At 35.8% G+C, this 20,476-nt stretch overlaps 1 protein-coding gene across 4 annotated transcripts in view; it reads left to right on the top strand.

The window, feature by feature from the left end:
- Positions 1-20,218, top strand: part of CHRM2 (cholinergic receptor muscarinic 2) — a 157,846-nt gene extending 137,628 nt beyond the window's left edge. For all 4 annotated transcript variants that reach the window (XM_015134985.3, XM_015134984.3, XM_015134982.3 and 1 more), the window contains one exon: positions 16,329-20,218. In XM_015134985.3, the coding sequence (XP_014990471.1) occupies positions 16,375-17,775 (1,401 nt within the window). In that variant the 5' untranslated portion in view covers positions 16,329-16,374 and the 3' untranslated portion in view covers positions 17,776-20,218. The remainder of the gene's footprint in view (positions 1-16,328) is intronic.
- Positions 20,219-20,476: the final 258 nt, after the last annotated feature.

A 20,476-nucleotide genomic window follows, 5' to 3' on the forward strand; every position in this document is an offset into this window, starting at 1 on the left:
CTGAGTTCCTGAAAAAAGCATCATCTTGCATAATTAAATATTTTATTTTTGAGATGAAATGTATTCTAAAGAAGAACCCCTCTCAGATTACACCCCAAAGTCCTAAATTTAAAAAAAAAACAAAAAACATGTGCACATAGTGACTCAGGAGGAGAAAACAATAGAAGTAGCTACCAGTTAGTTAATCACGCCAAATAGGTAGTTTGCAAGAAAGTAAAGGCAGTATCAAATTTTAAAATTATAGAAAAAACCCTCACTTAGATACACTGATAATTTGGGATTGGGGCTTATTTCACATAGTAGGTTTATTTAATTTAGTCATGAAATTTGCCCATGAACGCTATTGCTAAATCATGTACTTCTTTCCCCACCCTGTTTATTTGCTGTTCACTATATCACCTAACCATGGAAATCAGTTGAGTCATCATTAACAATGCTTATTATTGTTCATTATCCTTCAAAAGTGTGCCATCCGGGAGGGGGAGGGAGAGCATCGGGATAAACAGCTAATGCACATAGGGCTTAATACCTAGGTGATGGGTTGATAGGTGCAGCAAACCACCATGGCACACGTTTACTTACGTAACAGACTTGCACGTCCTCCACATGTGTCCTGGAACTTAAAATAAAATATTTTAAAACTACGAATAGTTAAACAGAAGTCACACATGACACATTCTTGCTCTGGATATCCATAATCTGCTGGGGTTTGTTCTACATACAGGATAAGTAAACAGAACAGATAGTTCTGTTCCCAATTGCTTCCCGATACTACATAAACGCTGCCACGATCTGCACCCAAGGTTCAATTTCTGGAAGTGTTGGTGAACAGGAAACAACTATTAGCAAATTTATGTATTACAAACTTACAGAGTCCAGAAATAAATGGCGACGAATATAAGAGGATGCGACTTCATGAAAATTGTTATTATATGGAATAAGTAGAGCAAAGCTACACAATTCACCTGAGCTTAAGACATTCATGAATATGTTTTCTAAACAACAGAAAGTACTAAAACAAATCTTAGACAGACCTATTGCACAGATGACAATTTTACAAACTGTAAAGGTAAGTATCTTTCTACTACTCCCAACCGAGCCAGAGCCAACTATTGCTCTTAGACCTTTAGACCCTCACTCATCAGTATTTTCTTTTGTTCAGTTGTCTTTCATAATTCTTTTTTTCTTTTTTTTTTTTTCTGTTTTTTAGATACAGTCTCGTTCTGTCACCCAGGCTGGAGTGCAGTGGTGCAATCTCGACTCACTGCAACCTCCGCTTCCCGGGTTCAAGCGATTCTCCTGCCTCAGTCGCCAGAGTAGCTGGGATTATAGGCACCCACCACCACGCTCAGCTAACTTTTGTATTTTTAGTAGAGACGGGGTTTTGCCATGTTGGCCATGCTGGTCTCAAACTCCTGACCTCAGGTGATCCACCTGCCTCGGCTTCCCAAAGTGCTGGGATTACAGGTGTGAGCCACCACGCTCGGTCTCATAATTCATTATTATTATAAATAAATAAATAAATAAATAAATAAAAGCAACGAAACCAAATATTTTAAAAGGCTTTCTCCTTAACCTACCTTTCCTTTAAATCACTTCTTTTTTCTATTTTGCTTTATATTCAGATTACAAAATACGGCTCTGTCTGTCCACCTTTTTGTTTTTTATCCATCCCAACCCAAGCACTACAATGCATGTAACCAAAACTACCTGTCACGATTTCTTACCCTTTGACTTTTATATCCTTGTGTACTTTATTGAAAATGATTCACAATTTTCCAATTCGTTTAATCCCAGCATATGAAAATATTGTTTGAGTTCTATAGCCACATTGAGCCTTTAAAGTAACCACTTAAGGGTTTGTTTTGTTTGAGAAGGAACGTGTGGTTCATACTTAGAATAAAGAAGCCAGCTATAGGGTGTTAAAAACTTGGTTATAAAACTTGGGATCATATCTAAACAGAAATTAAGCTTTATTTAAGAGGCTTCCAATCTTTATTTTAAAGCACAGCTTGGAAATCTGAGGATGTACTGGGCATTGTGCCAAACACAATGAAAACTCTCCCCACCTCACATCTTCATCCCTGTACCCTGCAATGCTTGCTTTTGGTCTTTCTGTAGTCTAGCTACTTCCTCCTCCCTGCTCAGACAGAGCTGTTCCCTCTGTGACTTACTAGTTTAGCACTTGTTTATGTTATGTCGGCTTTATGCACAGTCATTTGTTATTTTAATAACAATACAAAAAAGAAAAAAAAAACATTGAGCAAAATGGTCAAGCTGTCACCTTTGAGCTTTACAGTGGGCTTTGAAAGCAACCAAACAAGGAAGAGCCAGAGGCAGAGTGTTCGTAAGTTACATTCCTAAATGCAGACACAGAGCTGAGAATGCTTTTTCATTAAGAACAGGGACTAAGAGGCGGCCTATGAATGAGGATGATTCTGTCCTTGGAAGACTTGAGCTAAGTATTTCCTTCCTTGTATACAGCCAAGTATGAACCAGAGAGAACTCTGGTTGGGGGATGCACAGACCTTTCACCTAGGGCTAGGATGAGATTTGGCCATGGCACACTGGAGAGGGCCTTCTCAGCAGGTTGTGGTGGGCCATCTCATCCCCAAAGGACTAGCAATACAATAGGTCTGTATCGCTTCTCTTGCTATGGGAGGTCAGCTCTAGTCTGGTTATGGCCCCTGAATTCTAGGATGACAAGGCTGTGTCTCATCTGTGGAATAATTTTTCCAGATAAACGTTTTGTAGTAGTCACCATATCATAAACAAAGTTAAGTCTTTTATCCTAGCCAGTCCCAGCAGAAGAGTAACATGACATGAGAGCATGGGAAACTGTCCTGTGGGGTTCTTCAGACAACCTACACCATCTCCTACATCCTACACTCGCTGAACATAGAATGGATGAAGGAAAGAATGGACACATATGTAGAAGAGAATAATTTCGCTAAAAGGAATGAAGTTGTCAAGATAAATAATTAAGAATAAGAAAGAAAAAATATGAGAAAAGCCCATCAAGAAGACTGGCATTTAGAAGAAAGAATGCTTTTTTTTTTTTTTTTTTTTAAATCACAAGGTGTTTTATTTCTATTAGCAAAAGAGTTTAAATGACATTTTTAAAAAATAGTTGTTTATTTGAAAATAGCATTTAGAGTGATATGTTAAATCAAGTTACAAATTAACTTTATGCATATTCATAGATCAAGCTCTTAGCACTCACAATCTGACATAATGAAATTTTGTTATTTTTATATTTTTCAATGATACATCTCTCTCTTAGTTCCATGATTTGTTCAAAATTTGTGGAGGACCAGAAATTTTTCTTTAGTCCCTCAAAAAGATCATCTTTTTCTCCAAAATAAACTGCTTTCAGCAAAAATATAAGTTTAGAATTACTAAATAATCCTTCATAGATCTACAGCAAGAATTTTAAATACAGGTTCACTTGTCTGTGACCTTTTGACCGTTGGGTTAGGAAGAGGATTAGTTGCTAAGTTTTAAATTGACATTTCTTAAAGTTTAGATCAAAGACACCATTTCTGCATAAGAATCAGGATGCCATAGAACAATAGTGAGATTTCTGGAATCCTTAAAATAAGTGAAAGTAAATAATAAAAGTGACATAGAATAGACTCCTATAATATAAAAATTATTTCAGATTATCTACTTTCTTGAGAGAAATAGAGAGTACACGCTTTGTTTCTTATTTTGCTCCTTTTTAAATGCTCTACTTGTTGATTAGAATCAACTGGTAAATTATAATGAACTTAGTAATAGTGACTACTTAACAGTCACTATTATCATGGTGTATTATGTTAAGAGGCTGTTATATTATGTGCCTTTTTAAAAATATTGTGAATGGTAGATTTTATTTTCCACATCTTCTAGATCTTCTAGATGTGGAAAGGGGGTCAACAAATTTAAGCTCACACAATGAGAAAATAACAGAGATAGGCTTCCGTTTCAGCTTTAACTCCAAAGTCTTGTCTACTGTGTTCACAGATGCATCACAGTTATCTGGGTAGAAAGTTACAGAAGGAACAGTTGCATCCCCCATAAAACATGAAGCCAGCATTTCTGCCAGCACATCTCCTAGAAAGATATGCAGCCTGGGGGGGCTTGCTGCTCTCTCCCTCAAAAGGAGGAATCTGAGAATCAAATGCCATTCTTCAAGCTTCCATAATTGCTTACAGGAGTCTTGCTTTGTGAATTGCAAGTTCTCCTTGTAGAGCATGTTGTCACATTCCACTGATGCTTTATGAGAAATTTTCCTTAACCTTTAGAAGAACAGAGACATACTTTCTTTTTTTTCTTCTTATGTTATTACCCTTTCCTCTTCAACTAACATACTTTGTGTATGCATATGCATGCATGTATGCATATGCATGCGTGCATGCATGCACAGTCACACACGTGCATATACACATACATACACACACACACACACACACACACACACACACACACACACACACACACACACACTAGTTAGGTGAAGGAATCCAGTCCCAGGCCCAAACCTCTCAGCTTCCTATTTCCTTCCATCTTGTGGTATTCTGGGGTTAGTAAATACTCACAGAATCCTACTCTAACATGTTGTCTTAGAAGTTCAGGCGTGTATACTCCTATCCCAGCAGACAACGCATGCTAAACCTACTTTGCTGATGGTAGTATAATTGTTGATATGGTTTGGCTGTGAACCCACCCAAATCTCATTTTGAACTGTAGTTCCCATAATCCCCACATGTCGTGGGAGGGACCCAATGGGAGGTAACTGAATCATGGGGTGGTTACCCTCATGCTGTTCTTGTGATAGCCAGTGAGTTCTCATGAGATCTGATGATTTGATCAGGGGTTTTTCCCCTTTTGCTCGGCATTTCTCTCCCCCGCCGCCTTTGCTTCCCCTTCTGCCATGCTTGTAAGTTTCCTGAGGCCTTTCCAACCCTGTGGAACTGTGGGTCAATTAAACCTCATTCCTTTATAAATTACCTGTTCTTGGGTATTTCTCCACAGCAGTGTGAGAATGCACTAATTGTGCTTCAAGGAAAAACCACCCTGCCTAGAAGATTTATGAAGCAAGTCCCAATCCATTTGCTGTCTACTGGAAGATCTTCCATTCTCAGGCATTATTTAGGAACGGAAATTTTATTTAAATACTTCTGTATGTGAACTACTCACAATTTAGCTACTTTTTATCAGATGACACGGTAGAGATGGGGGCAGAAAAAATGTACTGGGGACATTTCCAAGTCAAGATGGTTTATTTCAAGAAGGGAAATGCCACTATTTTAACATAGCTTTCACACTAGGCATAGTCCACATGGAACCTACTCCCTGATAGAGGTAAAGACTACAGTTTGGTAATTATATCTCAGTCTAAATGGGAGACAGGTATTTGGAGAGTCTGAAGATAAAGAGGAGTCAGGGCATTTAAATATTTATATAGTCTCAAACTAAGGGTGTTAGAAGAGGGAAGAGGGTGAGGTCTTTGGAAGAGAGGGTGGGTGCAGCATGTGATGACTTATCTTACATATATTCAGTTATGTTGTGATTCCCCTGAGGTCATAAACCAAAAAGTAGTTTCATTTCTAGCAGTCTGGAGAGTTGACTTCCCTGATTTACCACATAAACCTCTTCATTCTCTCTGACCAACTGGCTTTATTTTAATTCTAAATTAGGGCTTTAGATACAAGAATCTTTGCTGAGTTGATGCAGCTTTTTATGTTTCTTCATCTCAATTGCCATTAGATCATTTAGTAAAGACTTTAATCTTCTCCCTGCTCTCATTTTTTCAAGTTTTCATGGGATAACACTGCGGTCATTTGGCTCAGTTCTAGAAATAGTCTGCAATCAAACTCTGGGGAAACAATCATTTTGTCTTTCGAATGGAAACAATAAAAATAGTTGCTTCCCATTACTCTCTACACTTCATTACTATTTTATTTTTGCAGCTTCATTGAATCTGGTATGAATCTTAATTATATGAGGCCTGTGTCATTTCTGTCATTGAAAAGTTAGAAGAACCAAGATTTAGCTATATGGGGGCGAATTAGTTTCTCTGTACCCTATACCTACATTCTAGGATGGCTACTAGAAGAGTGATGGTGTCTATTAAGCTTATAATTAACAGTGCATGTGTTTTAAGAGGCAATGACCAATAATAGCATGTCTATAAAACACAACCCATTTGCTTTACTTTTCATATAAATAGGCATTTTAATGACAAAAGCAACTTTCTGTTTCTCTCCATAAGCAATGCAGCCTTAAGCAGAGACATGCTTAAAATAAAAATATATTCCTATGTATAACTAAGTGTCCTTGTCTCTACTTAACTGTTATACGATACGCTATCTGAATATTTGTTTTCTATATACTCAGAAAAATGTTTCACTTCTATGTGTACCTCCTAATATTTTCACAACTTCTAATCTCATTTATCCTTATCTCAACTATCCTGGTTTATTCTTCAGAGGAAAAGTACTAACTTCCTCTTTATTTTCTCTCTTCTCCTAAACTGACTTTCATTCCTCTCTTTAAAGTTGTCCTTGACCTACTATCCAACACATTGCTATGTGCTCTGTCTCAGCTTCCAATGGGCACATGAACCATTGAAAAGGATCCCTAAAAGGATGTTTTGTTTGGAGCTGCTCAGCTTCTCTAAAACAACTGCTTTTATTCTAGAATTTTCTATCATAGTCCTAAAAAGCCTCAATTCTCTGCAAATTTGATTCACATTTTTAATTCAAAGCAATGAATTAACTAATTTAGAGTTATTAAACCAGCAGCCTGCCGACTTTAGGAAAAAACAAAACAAAATTCTAAAAGCCGACTATACAAATTTCCAGTTTCTCAAGACGGTAAGAGAGACGGATTGATTCAAATACAGCTGCCTAATCATAGACAGTCTGTAGCTCTCCAAGAATTGCTTCCATTTTCCTTTCACTCTTCTTCCTTGTGGGAACAAAACAACCTTTAGACAGTAGACTTTCTCCACTTTTGCTGCTGTTTGCTTTAGAGCACATTGTTTAGTCAGCACTATTTACTAGATTACGTTCATCATCAATATTTGAGTTCTGTCAAATCCTTGGTACAGAAAAAGGTGGATGCTGAAGTGCTCTCTTAGATGGAATTTCATTTTTAAAAGTCTAAGGGTTGGGTATTTTCAGGTTTCATTCTGTTTAAAATTGTCCAGACCTCTTCCTTTTTGGCAGGAGGTGTATATTGTGTGAACAAATTAATGAAAACGTGCCACGGATGTAGTGACTAGGACAAGGGTCCCAGTTAAGTCACTTTTACAGCCGTTTCCCCCTCAGTCATGACATTTTTTTTCGGGTAAGTGGTGTTTAGGGTGTGTTTTGAAGAGGAGAAAAGATAGCTTGGCTGACATGGAGTGGAAGTTTGTCCCAGCGTCACTAAGAATAGTATTATGTTTGACAGGCAGCCAAAACGGCAAGCATGTTTACACTGTCATAAGGCCTTGCATAATCCTGATCCTTTTTACTTTGGGAAAAGTCATGAATTCTCTTCTATTTGTAATGATGTGAGGATCAGTTTGCTTTATCAGCTACTTTCATTCTGTTCTATAATTTTCTTTTACATTTTTTTTTCTTTTTTATAAAAGTGCAACTCATATCTAGCACTGCACACAAACCTTAAGGGTACAGCTTGATAAAATTAAGTATGTGTTTGGTGTGGCTTTTTTTCCCCAAACATTGTACATAATGCATATCTGGTAAAATCTGCCATCCTATGCTGTAATTTTCTAAAGAAGGACAACTTATACATCCCTCTAGAATATTTTCAACACATCTTTTCCGATAAAATATAAAAACTCAGTATTGGTGAGGGCATGGCTGTCTTATTCTGTGGTTTTTTTTTTTTTTTTAGTTTTTTTTTTTTTATTATACTTTAAGTTCTAGGGTACATGTGCACAACATGCAGGTTTGTTACATATGTATACATGTGCCATGTTGGTGTGCTGCACCTATTAACTAGTGTTATTGAACCTACAGGTTGTCAGCCTCAATGTACTGAAGCAGAAACTCACCATCAGTGTTTTGTACTTTCTTTACAAGAAGCTATAATGCAGAATCTTAAGAATAGTAAAAAATGAATCAAACAAACAAAAACCAAAAATGTCAGATACAAGCCAGTGGTACGGGAAAGGAGAAAAAGAGAAAGGGAAAGAGAGATACAGATTGAGGAAAGGTTTCCAGGGAGCTATCTGTATTTATTTCACCACATCTGACCAGTCTTGCTCCATGACTTCTCAGCCTTGTTGCTTAGCATGATATTGGCCCATTGTTGTTTTAGAAAATTGGAAATTTCACCAGCAATTTGTATCTCCCCTAGACTGCAAATTCCTTGTTGACAAGAATGTGTTCTGTTTTGTTGGTCACCCATTCCTACTTCACTTCTATCCCCCACAGCCCTTGAGGGCATGTGTGGATCTCCTCAGAAGAGTAATTCAGTAAGATATTTTGAAATAAAGAAAGCAAGCGAGCCATGATTTCTTAGCAGGGCCCCCACTACTCCTTGCGGCCACCACCCCCACCACAACTGCTGTTGTAGTGAGATTCAGGAGCTCATAAAAAAGCTCTAAATATGTACAATGACTCATAATGTGTTGCATGGCTCAAAGGAAAACCAGATTAAAAGAAAAAACAAAAAGTGGAAATTTACTTCATTTTTGTGTGATGTTGTCAAAGCACTCAGACTGTGGAATGTCAATATTGCTAGCTAGCAGGCCTGGACTGTCTCTTAAGCCCCAGGCCAGGATTCTCTTCCATCTGTAAGCAAAATTTAAGGACATTCAAGATTGGTAAGGGTCATTACAATGTAAGCAAACTATGTCATCATCACCTGCATCAATATCAAAACCATGTACCATCAAACCTTTCTTTAGAGAAAGCGGACTTTGCTCCCCAAGACATCCTTAAATAAGTCTCTCCCCAATTTTCTCTCTTTTTCTTTTTCTTGTATTTCTCTCTGGCATCATTAATGGATCCCTAAAAGGATGATTGATTATTGATAACATAATCTCAAGGTGTATTTAACACATTCGCCAATGCAGTTTATAAATTAGTGGGATTCATTGAATGTTAAAAGACCTACAATAGGATATGGATTATATACCTGAATGGTCATCTCTCCTACGTCAAATAGAAATCATAGCTGGAATGTCATTCATTGAATTATTATACAACATGTTTATTTGCAAATATATAAAATTAAAAATGAATAAGCTTCATTTACTTTCTCATCAATGATAACCACATCTCATTCTTAAAGTGGGGAAGAGATAATACTTAAGTATCCTTTACTACCATCCACTGGCTCCTCAGTAGGTGAACCCTTGCTTCCAATGATACTCTGATATTTTCCAGAATTGCTGCCATATTACATGATCATTATATTTTTTATGTTTTCTATAACAATAATTTGTACTGAAAGCTATGTATCTAAACATAATATTATTGAAGTAAACTTTTAATTCTCTTAAAGACATACTATGGTGTTTAGCCCTCATATACAAAATTTGAAGGCTAACATGGGCCTTATCACTACTCTATCAGTTTTGATCATTTGAGCCAACACTGATAAGGCTCATTATCTTATCACTGTTACTTGCTAAGTAAATATGCTACTTTTAAGATTTTCATGGTTGAAAGATGGGCAAGAAATGCCCAAAGAACTCTGCTATTTTTTGATAATGTGTTCAAATAGCAGCAGAATTAAAAAATCTACAAGAAGCATGTATACTGAGATTACATTTTTAAAACAAAAGTTAAAGAAATAGAAACAATTATAAATTAAACGTTACATGAATTCCTCTTAATTTCCAAACTTCCTTCTTTTTCTGCAATTTTTTTATAAAATTACATGTCTTTTCTGTCACTGGATTTCAGCTGTTATCAACCATGGAATCATTTTTTTTTTTCCTTGAGTTTTCTATTTCTTCTAGAAAATGTAATTAATGGGGCAGGTTTTATGCCACTGTGTAATGTAGTGGAAATAACATGGTCCCAGGAGTCAGATATACCTAAATTTGAATCACAGCCACTTGCTGAGTCTGTTATAATTATCATCCGTACAACTGGAAAAGATAATAGTCATTTTTTTCAGGGCTATTGTGAGAATTAAATAAAATAACACGTAAAAATCCCAGCACTCAGATTACTTATGTATTGATAATTCATTATTAGCTTAATACATTAAAAATTCACCTACAAAAGCATTCATCATACATCAGGCATCCTGCCTGACCTCAGCAGTGTGTGAAGAAAATTTCATTTGTTTTTTATTTAATTCTCCACTTGTATCTAAATGTATATCAGAGTTTATTTTTTAATTATATTAATTCTCTCTGTAACAATTCAGAAAAATCTGTCATTGTCAATATTTAGAACTTTTTTTTTTTGTCCATTGATGTGGATACTTACATGGGAATCTATTCATTAATTCACATGGTGATATGTTTTATGATGATTAATTTTAAGACAATTTTTTGAATCTTAAATGTCACATATTTTCATGTGCAGAACCCTACTTATTAACTCCCTAGCCTATTGTGAACATCTCCTACCCAAAGCCCCAGTATTGTCCTGGACACAATGATTCTCACTCTGTTGTCTAAACCAAGGTCCCAACTTGATGTCGAGGTGTAGGACTTAGTCATGTCAGGTCAGAAGGAGAAATGTGTAAGTGAGCAGTAGCAGCCACATGAGACTGTTCCTCTGCCAAAGACTAAGTATTCATAGTAGAGTCTGGAGTTAGGTGCCCTTGGTTTGAATCTCAAGTAGCTTAATTATTTGATATTCAGTTCAACATTTATAAAAGGACTATAATAAACATCCTAATCACTTCAGGAGTTGTTTTGAAGAGTAATTATGCTCAAGACATGCGGATTATCATTACCAGTGGTAGTATTGATAATTTAATGTTATCGACAATTTAATATCATTGATAATGACAATTTAGTGCTACCTCTAACCCTGCGCCCCACACCTTCCCACTCTTAAGACAGCTGATACACACACATACACATACACATAATTTTCTGTTCACTCTTAAGAAAGGTGATAATTCTATACTCACTTGTCAAATTTTAACATTAACAGCGTTTGTTTAATACTTACTACTAATAGATCATAGTTTAGAGACATTATCTCACTTTCATCCTTACTACAACTCTGAAAGAAAAAGAAGGTTATTATTATTCCTGTTCGAGAAAAAAGAAAATTGAGGTTCATGAAATTTAAACGACATGCTCAGAGTCACACAGCTAATAATTAAGAGCAAAGATTAGCACCCACACCTTTTCAAGGAAGATGTTAAACTGTGGTTCTGTCTTCCCTGACATGTATAGGAAGTCAAGTAGTGAAGAAACTGAGGGCAGAAACATTGTCTTATAAGTTTCCATAGTATTCCAGGCCTTCGTCATAAACAAGACAGTAAAATATCAAATGGGTTATTGCTATACACTTGCCGTCTTAAGATGCTGAGTTCTTGAAGGTCATCTTCATTGTGTAGTCTCATGTGATTATGTTATTTCATCAACTTTTATTGCTTTAACACCACCCTATGATGCCACACCAGAACTAAAAACTTTTACGGAAATTTAAAGAGTAGAATCAATGTGCAGTTTGCAGGAGGAAACTGCTTTCTTTAGAGGAAGAGGAGCAATTCTACACAGCCTGTGCATTATGCTGACAGAAAGAAGTGACAGCCTTCCACTGCTTGCGATCGCTTCTAAGAAAAATGCTTTCCACTTTTACATACCGTATTAGTATAATCAAGCAAATATTATAACTCTAAAATTTCAGAGACTGTAATAGCAACTAAGTTTGTTAACATTACATAAATTTATTGTGTTTCACCTAAGAATTCCAGTTTACTGGAAACCAAATGTCCTAAACTAGCAACCTCCGAGTGTAGTTCATCACTGTCCTGCTGCCTAACAATTCTACGCATTACTGGAGAGAGTATAATTCTTCAAAGGGGAAGGGAAACAGAGCAAGTGTGTATAACTGCAAGCTAAGGATGTTGGTTTTAGTCGTAGATTATTTACTCATTAGCTTTGTGATTGTGATCAAGAATAAGTTGCTTTAACCATTTGTGCAACATCAGTTTTCTTTATCACGTAAAGGGGATGATAGAACCTGTTCCATACATTTTATATAATTCTTAATGTTAAGTGAGATATATATATTTAAAGCATGATATTCAACTTCTCCAATACCAAATCTGTATTAGTTAGAATATCCAGAGAGACAGAACCAATAGGATATGTGCATGTGTGTGTATATATATAGACACATGCAAATATATATACACATACATATGTGTACATATATGTATATACATATATGTGTATAATAGATATATTTATATACACATATATACACAATATATACACATATATATAATACATTATATATGCACAATATATACACATATATACACATACACATTATGTATATATACATAATACATTATATATACACAATATATACACATATATACACATACACATTATGTATATATGTGTATATATTGTGTATATATGTGTATATAAATATATATACATATATAAAAACATGTGTATTGTGTATATATGTACACATATATATGTGTGTATATGTACACAATATATACATATATTTATATGTATACATATATTTATATTGCAAGAGAGACACACACACACACACACACACACACACACACACACATATATATGAGGGGATTTATTAGGAGAACTGACTCACGTGTTTATGGTGGCTGAGAAGTCCCATGACAAGCCATCCACAAGCCTGAGACCCCAGGATGCATGGTTCAGGCTAAGTTCAAACGCCTCAGAACCAGGGAAGAGGATGGTGTAAGTCCTAGACTGAGGCCGAAAGCCTCAACACCCTAGGGTTGCTGGTGTAAGTCCTGGAGTTCGAAGCCTGGTCTGCCTGGAATTCTGATGTCCAAGACCACAGAAGAAAAGTCTACCACAGTTTCAGAGAGAGATCAAGTCAACTTCTGAAATTGTTCTCACTGGGCTCTGGCCAATTGGATGGTGCACTCCAACACTGAGGGCAACATTCCCCATCTAGTCTACTCACACTCAAATACGAATTGCCTCTGGAAACATCCTCACAGACACATCTGAATTAATATTTCATCAGCTTTCTAGGTATTCCTTAATTCTGCCAAATTGACACCTAAAATTAAGTTCACAAGTCCACCACTTGTCAGCCTAGTGATCATGTACATCTCCTCAAACTATATGTTATTTCCAAATAAAAACAGTAACAAAGTTCCACGTAACACGATGCAAGCAACGTGATGTGACTATCCTGCACACAAGCGAAATGCCAATCTCTCTTCCAGAATTCAGCTTTCAGGATTTCAACATTCAGGATTTTAATATTTCAGGATTGTAATTTTGGGAATTTTGGACTTTAGCAATTTAGATCCTCATCAAACTAGTTGATTTCAAATCCCTACTTTTCAACGTAAGTGTTATTCATTATTCTCCAGAGGAAATTATCAAAAATCTTTTAAAAACTAGAATATAAGTCCTATGCTTTATTAAAATTATGAATAAATAATTAAAATGCAGAGCCAATACATACATTTTCGGTATTTTTCAAACTAAGTGGATTAATATTAACATTTCATGAAACAGATACACATATAGCTCGACTCCAAACTGTCCATGAATTTATCTAACAAACAGAGAAAAAGGTGCTTGTAAGCAAGTCACAATTCTGATCTTATAGTTGACTGAGCTATTAAGAAGTTGTTGCAATAAGAACTGGGATAATAAAATGTTTTTGTTCAAATACATTACCATGAATACACAATTGTATGATTAATTGCAAAAAAGGATTGTCAAAGAGAAACCTGATTAAAATAATTCAACTGATCTAAGTTGCATTCCATTAGCATCATTTCCCTGACTAAGCTCTTCAATATTTCCCAATGAGCTGCAGGCATATAATACATACATATGTAGTATTATATAAAATCACCTTTTTGCTTAAATAAAATTATATTCTATAATAATCTATGTCTCACTATGATTATGTCATCTTCTAACTATATAACTTTCCACAGCAATGCCAGGACACAAATATCTGCCTGTTTTAATAGCTGCATAATATTCCATTGTAAGAGTATTCCACAACATATTTAACCAATCCCTTGTCAATGAATAGTTTTAATATTTCTAGGGATTTTTTGCTATAAAAACATTTCTGAGTGGATATACTTGAGTAGACCTCTTTGTACATTTTTATGACTATATCTGAAAGACACATTCCTAGATGTGGCATTCCTGAGACAAGTGTTTCTTAATAAATTTTTATATAGATTTAAAGTTCTATAGATATAGATAAATTGTCCTTCATGGTGATTATCCCACTAGTCCCACCGAAAGTATTCAATACTACCATTAATACTACGGATGGAAAAATGTTTTTCACAGTTTGGATTTGCATCTTTAAACTGTGGGGTTGAGTATCATTTCATATGTTTAAAAGTCATTAATGTTTAATTTTTCTTTGATTGAACTACTACATCAATGTTTTAGATTACTCATCTTTCATCTTTCCGTTTTTGCCAAAACTGTATTATATTAAAGACAATGGATAATTTTCTATTGTGCAATTTAGAAATATTGTTTCTCAATTGTTATTTTGACTTTTTTGCTCTATGCAAAAAAAGGAATATGCAATAGTTACATATATTTTCCTTTCTGTGTTCTGAATTTTGGGTCTTCTTTTATTAAGGCCTAATCTCATTATTTGGGTTTTGTCAAATAAAGTACTGGAAAACAACTGACTTTCCAAAGTAGAATAAATTATTTGTTTAAATGTTATTTGTGTTATGAAGTTGCTTACCAAATTATTTTCTACATGGATTTCAAGGGCAAACCACTGCCCATTACCTTGTAATTAATAGCATCCAAACTAATCAATATTCTGAAATTGTAATTTCTCAACAATGGTTATTTTCTGACAGCTCACAACAATTTTTTCAAAAAGAGGTGAAACTTGGGCTAGTTTCTCCTTCAGATGCTGTTTCTCCAGAAATGTGTCATATCTCTTTGATGAAGTCTTAACTTTCTTTTCTAAATCCCCAATATTCATTTTCCCTTATGAAAGATCACTCAATTGTCATCAGACTTCAATAATATTATCTCAAAAATGATGATTATGTATTTACCTACACACAACAGGATAGGGAAACAAGAAGTGCACTCAGGTTTAATAATTGCTTCTTTATCAACCCATGTCTGCCACCAGGCAGAGACCTTGTTTTAATCGTCATTGAATGTCCAGAACACCTAATTAAGAGAAGCTGCTCAACAGATATGTGAGCTCAAAGTGAAAGAATGAATGATTGAACAAACAGGGATTTCACCTTTCTGAGCCTTAGTTCCTTCTACAAAATAAAAGTTTGCCAGAAAGAATAGTAAGATAATAGATTTGATAGTAGTTTGAAAAATAAAACATTCAGAAAAGTGGTACTTTCTCCCAAAATTTTGTCTTCTTATTGATGTATTAATTTGTATGTCTATTCCAGAAATTTCTTTATGCTTTGCAAAGTTTTATGCATAATTTTGGCTTATTCAGTTCAATATGCATTTAATAAGCAAATATTCTTTTGTAAGATATGGAATATCGGAAATGCTGACTATGTAATACTGATTACAAGTATAAAATAAAATAGAGGCCAGAGGAAAATAATTCTCATCTAGGGAGAGTATCTTGGCTAATAAATTATTATTACATTATCTTTATTTTCACCATCCTCAGTATTATTGTGAAAAAGGCTTAGAGTTTCCATGAGGAAAGGCACTGTTAACTATAAAAGTCACATATTCAATATTATACATTCTATGCTTTCTTCTATAATTGTGTCCTCTCACTAGTTTACTAATTTTTATGTCTATTCCAGGAATCTCTTGATGTTTTAGAAAGTGTTGCTTGTAATTTTGGTTTATTTAATTCAATTTATCAGTATTATGCTAAGTTTCATTGATTGATGAGATATATAGTAGACCGCTAGATAGACAGATACTCATATGTGGATAAGGACATATTCAAAACATTATTGGACTTCAAGTTCATTGCCAGCCTGAAAGGTCCTTTTGAATCCTCCATTTAAAGGTCTTGCTTTTTATATGGGGAACTGAGGCAGGTAGACACAACAATCATGCAGGAGAAAGGGAATTGGGAGAAAATAATGTGGTTTAAAGGGAAACAACATTATGTATTTTAAAGCCATGTTTATATTATGTTTGTTAATTTTATTCTATTTCCTTGCAGGTTTAAATGTTTACTTGCTACTTGGCTACTGATTAGAGAACACAAAATGAATAACTCAACAAACTCCTCTAACAATAGCCTGGCTCTTACCAGTCCTTATAAGACATTTGAAGTGGTGTTTATTGTCCTGGTGGCTGGATCCCTCAGTTTGGTGACCATTATCGGGAACATTCTAGTCATGGTTTCCATTAAAGTCAACCGCCACCTCCAGACCGTCAACAATTACTTTTTGTTCAGCTTGGCCTGTGCTGACCTTATCATAGGTGTTTTCTCCATGAACTTGTACACCCTCTACACTGTGATAGGTTACTGGCCTTTGGGACCTGTGGTGTGTGACCTTTGGCTAGCCCTGGACTATGTGGTCAGCAATGCCTCAGTTATGAATCTGCTCATCATCAGCTTTGACAGGTACTTCTGTGTCACAAAACCTCTGACCTACCCAGTCAAGCGGACCACAAAAATGGCAGGTATGATGATTGCAGCTGCCTGGGTCCTCTCTTTCATCCTCTGGGCTCCAGCCATTCTATTCTGGCAGTTCATTGTAGGGGTGAGAACTGTGAAGGATGGGGAGTGCTACATTCAGTTTTTTTCCAATGCTGCTGTCACCTTTGGTACGGCCATTGCAGCATTCTATTTGCCAGTGATCATCATGACTGTGCTATACTGGCACATATCCCGAGCCAGCAAGAGCAGGATAAAGAAGGAAAAGAAGGAGCCTGTGGCCAACCAAGACCCCGTTTCTCCAAGTCTGGTACAAGGAAGGATAGTGAAGCCAAACAATAACAACATGCCCAGCAGTGACGATGGCCTGGAGCACAACAAAATCCAGAATGGCAAAGCCCCCAGAGATCCTGTGACTGAAAACTGTGTTCAGGGAGAGGAGAAAGAGAGCTCCAATGACTCCACCTCAGTCAGTGCTGTTGCCTCTAATATGAGAGATGACGAAATAACTCAGGATGAAAACACAGTTTCCACTTCCCTGGGCCATTCCAAAGATGAGAACTCTAAGCAAACATGCATCAAAATTGGCACCAAGACTCCCAAAAGTGACTCATGTACCCCAACTAATACCACCGTGGAGGTAGTGGGGTCTTCAGGTCAGAATGGAGATGAAAAGCAGAACATTGTAGCCCGCAAGATTGTGAAGATGACTAAGCAGCCTGCAAAAAAGAAGCCTCCTCCTTCCCGAGAAAAGAAAGTCACCAGGACAATCTTGGCTATTCTGTTGGCTTTCATCATCACTTGGGCCCCATACAATGTCATGGTGCTCATTAACACCTTTTGTGCACCTTGCATCCCCAACACTGTGTGGACAATCGGTTACTGGCTTTGTTACATCAACAGCACTATCAACCCTGCCTGCTATGCACTTTGTAATGCCACCTTCAAGAAGACCTTTAAACACCTTCTCATGTGTCATTATAAGAACATAGGCGCTACAAGGTAAAACATCTTGGAAAAAGATAGAAGGTGGGCAAGGGGAGCTTGAGAAGAATAAAAGGGATAACAGAGCTCCTAGTTTTAAAATCTCTGCCACTGCACTTTATAGTCTGATTACAAAACGTGCAATTCAGGAGCCCAGCAGTGACACACTTATCAGGCCTAGGCTCCAGTTTGCAAAAATTGCACCTTATAAACTGCCAGTATTAGGAGCAATGAGACAATGAAAGAAACATGTTGGGATTCTGGATTTACGAAACTATATACTCTTTCTCATACTCTCTTGAAGAAGGGCTTCTGAATCTACAATTTTATCAGTCTCTGCACAAGAGGAATAACCTTGTTCCTTTTTTGTTTCTTTTGTTGTTGTTGTTCTCATGTCCTTAAGAGAAGGAAAAGCCACAGTCACAAGGTAAACATGGAGACTTAAACATAAAGAAATAGGCACTATACAATGGGGACATAAAGAAAGAAAATCAAAGAAGGATGCAGAAATTGTCTCCAGAGTGTTAAGCATATTTTATTATTTTACAGTCCTATTTAGACGATTGCAATGTAATAAATGCTTATTTTTTGCCTTTCTTTTTCCCACCATGAAAAGAAAGCAAGCAAACAAAAACTCCAACTAGGTCACACCATTTTTCTTCTTGTTATGCCATTATTTTATACATCCCTGTTCTATATGGTTTACAGGCAAAACCTACAGGACTTTCACTAAATCTAGCCAGAGACAGCCATGAAAATGGACATTTCACCCCTCCTCAGTGTGTCCTTTGCATTCGTTGGGGGATATCAAGGCCTATAAGGATTTAGTGCACTTATGAGCCTATATGCGAAATGTTAAAACCAATCTGATTTTCTCCTAAATAGCCTTTTATTTCAACAGAATATCCTACCTAAAACATAAACCTGTTTAAGAAACCAACGTCATTTTGAAGTTGAGGTTACATCAAATTAAATAATGGACGATTTAGTTGCAGCAAGTTTATTAAAGTCAGGTGAATTTTAAGATTAAAAAATAGAAGTTTAGGACATTCTATTTCAACCCCTGTATGAAATGTTAACTTATAGTAAATGAACTCCTGACTTTGTCAGCAGAAAGGAATGCTGTTTTATTTATTTGGAATCCTAAAGAGGATTAACATACTCACGCAGCACCAGTGATTTCTCGGTCAGTCCCTATAGAATAGGACCTTCTATCCAACGCCTGCTAAAGGATGATATTCAAATTATAATCAAGTGAGGTTGTCAGCAATTATCCTATGACCCCGTGAAAGGGGAAAAAAAGATATTTTAAAAACTATTACTGAAATAATTACATATTCCATATTCCTCAAATTGTCAATTCTCCCTAACGTTATTTAACTTCAAAATTCCCTTATCAGTAGAATTATAGTAATCTTTGTGACAGAAATGTAGTGGCTAACTAAATAGAGGCCAAATGAGCTCACAGAATCTGACAGAAGGATGTAGGTGGCTGTTGCCATACCACCTCTCACCATCTAATTCCAGACCATAATAATCATGTCAGGAACTATTATCTAAGTGGTGGCATTATATAGAATCTTGCCACATAGAGATTTTTTATTTGGTCATCTAAATAAATATAGAATTAGGATTATACGGATTCACATGTAACTAGTTATTTTTATCCTTTATATTTTTCTTACACTATTTGCTGTAGTTTTCCAATGAGATTTTCTAAAAATGGCTCAATCTATAGAAATCAAATGATAAATGCATCTTCAAATTTCATATTTTGGATTTTAGATTTATGGTATCTTCTCCAGTAATAATAATGTTAATTATATGATAAATTTGTCAATATTAGATCCCAGCATTTAAAAGAGTTATTTTGTATAATTAGCCTCATTGATGCCACCTCAACAATTTGGAGAGTTAAGAAGGAAAAAAAGCATGAGGAAAAAAAACAAAAAAGTTGTAAGTTAGTAAGAAGCAAATTGCCAGCAGTATTTATATTTGACTTACCCTTCATAAAAACAATTTCCTGTCTAATTAACTTCAGTCATTACCCCCCAAATAATCTTCCATATTCAAAGCATTCATTTATATAGATTCCCTTACCTACAGTTACTTCAACATGCACTTTTACATTTTAAATTCGTATTTATTTTCATATTGTTTCTTCAAATAAATGAATCAAATGAATGGAAATACCATCAAGCCAGTGGGCTCCTTGACTTTCTGAAACCCAGAGAATTGACTAGCCAAATATTTCCCTTTTTAATTTATTGTATCATTATGATGTAGATTCGGCTTTAGCTGGGAAGAAACCTTTGGCATCAAGGATTCAGGATTCAGGGTCTGTTTTTGTTTGCTCTGACAATCCAAATCACCATGAGTCAAGCTGTCTTTTAGTCTCTGCTGCCATTGTATCCTTCCTTTTCTTCCCTCTGTTATTGATCCTTGCCACAGCCACTGCAACCTCATTGAAAGAGAAACTGTCACGTTAAAGAAAGAAATTGAAGATAGACTGCCACCACGGAAACTTTGTCAAACAGATCAGAAAATGGAAGGAATACTGAAAATGATAGATGATTGGAGAGATATGGAGATTATATTCAAGGATTTTTATTAACCACTGCTGGATTTGTCTATTTCAGTGGCGCTCAAACAGAGACAATTCCCCTCTCCCCGACAGGGGACACGTAGCAATGTGAAAAGACATTTTTGGTTGCCACCCTGGA

Source organism: Macaca mulatta, chromosome 3, assembly GCF_049350105.2.
Source record: "Macaca mulatta isolate MMU2019108-1 chromosome 3, T2T-MMU8v2.0, whole genome shotgun sequence".
Classification (NCBI taxonomy): domain Eukaryota; kingdom Metazoa; phylum Chordata; class Mammalia; order Primates; family Cercopithecidae; genus Macaca; species Macaca mulatta.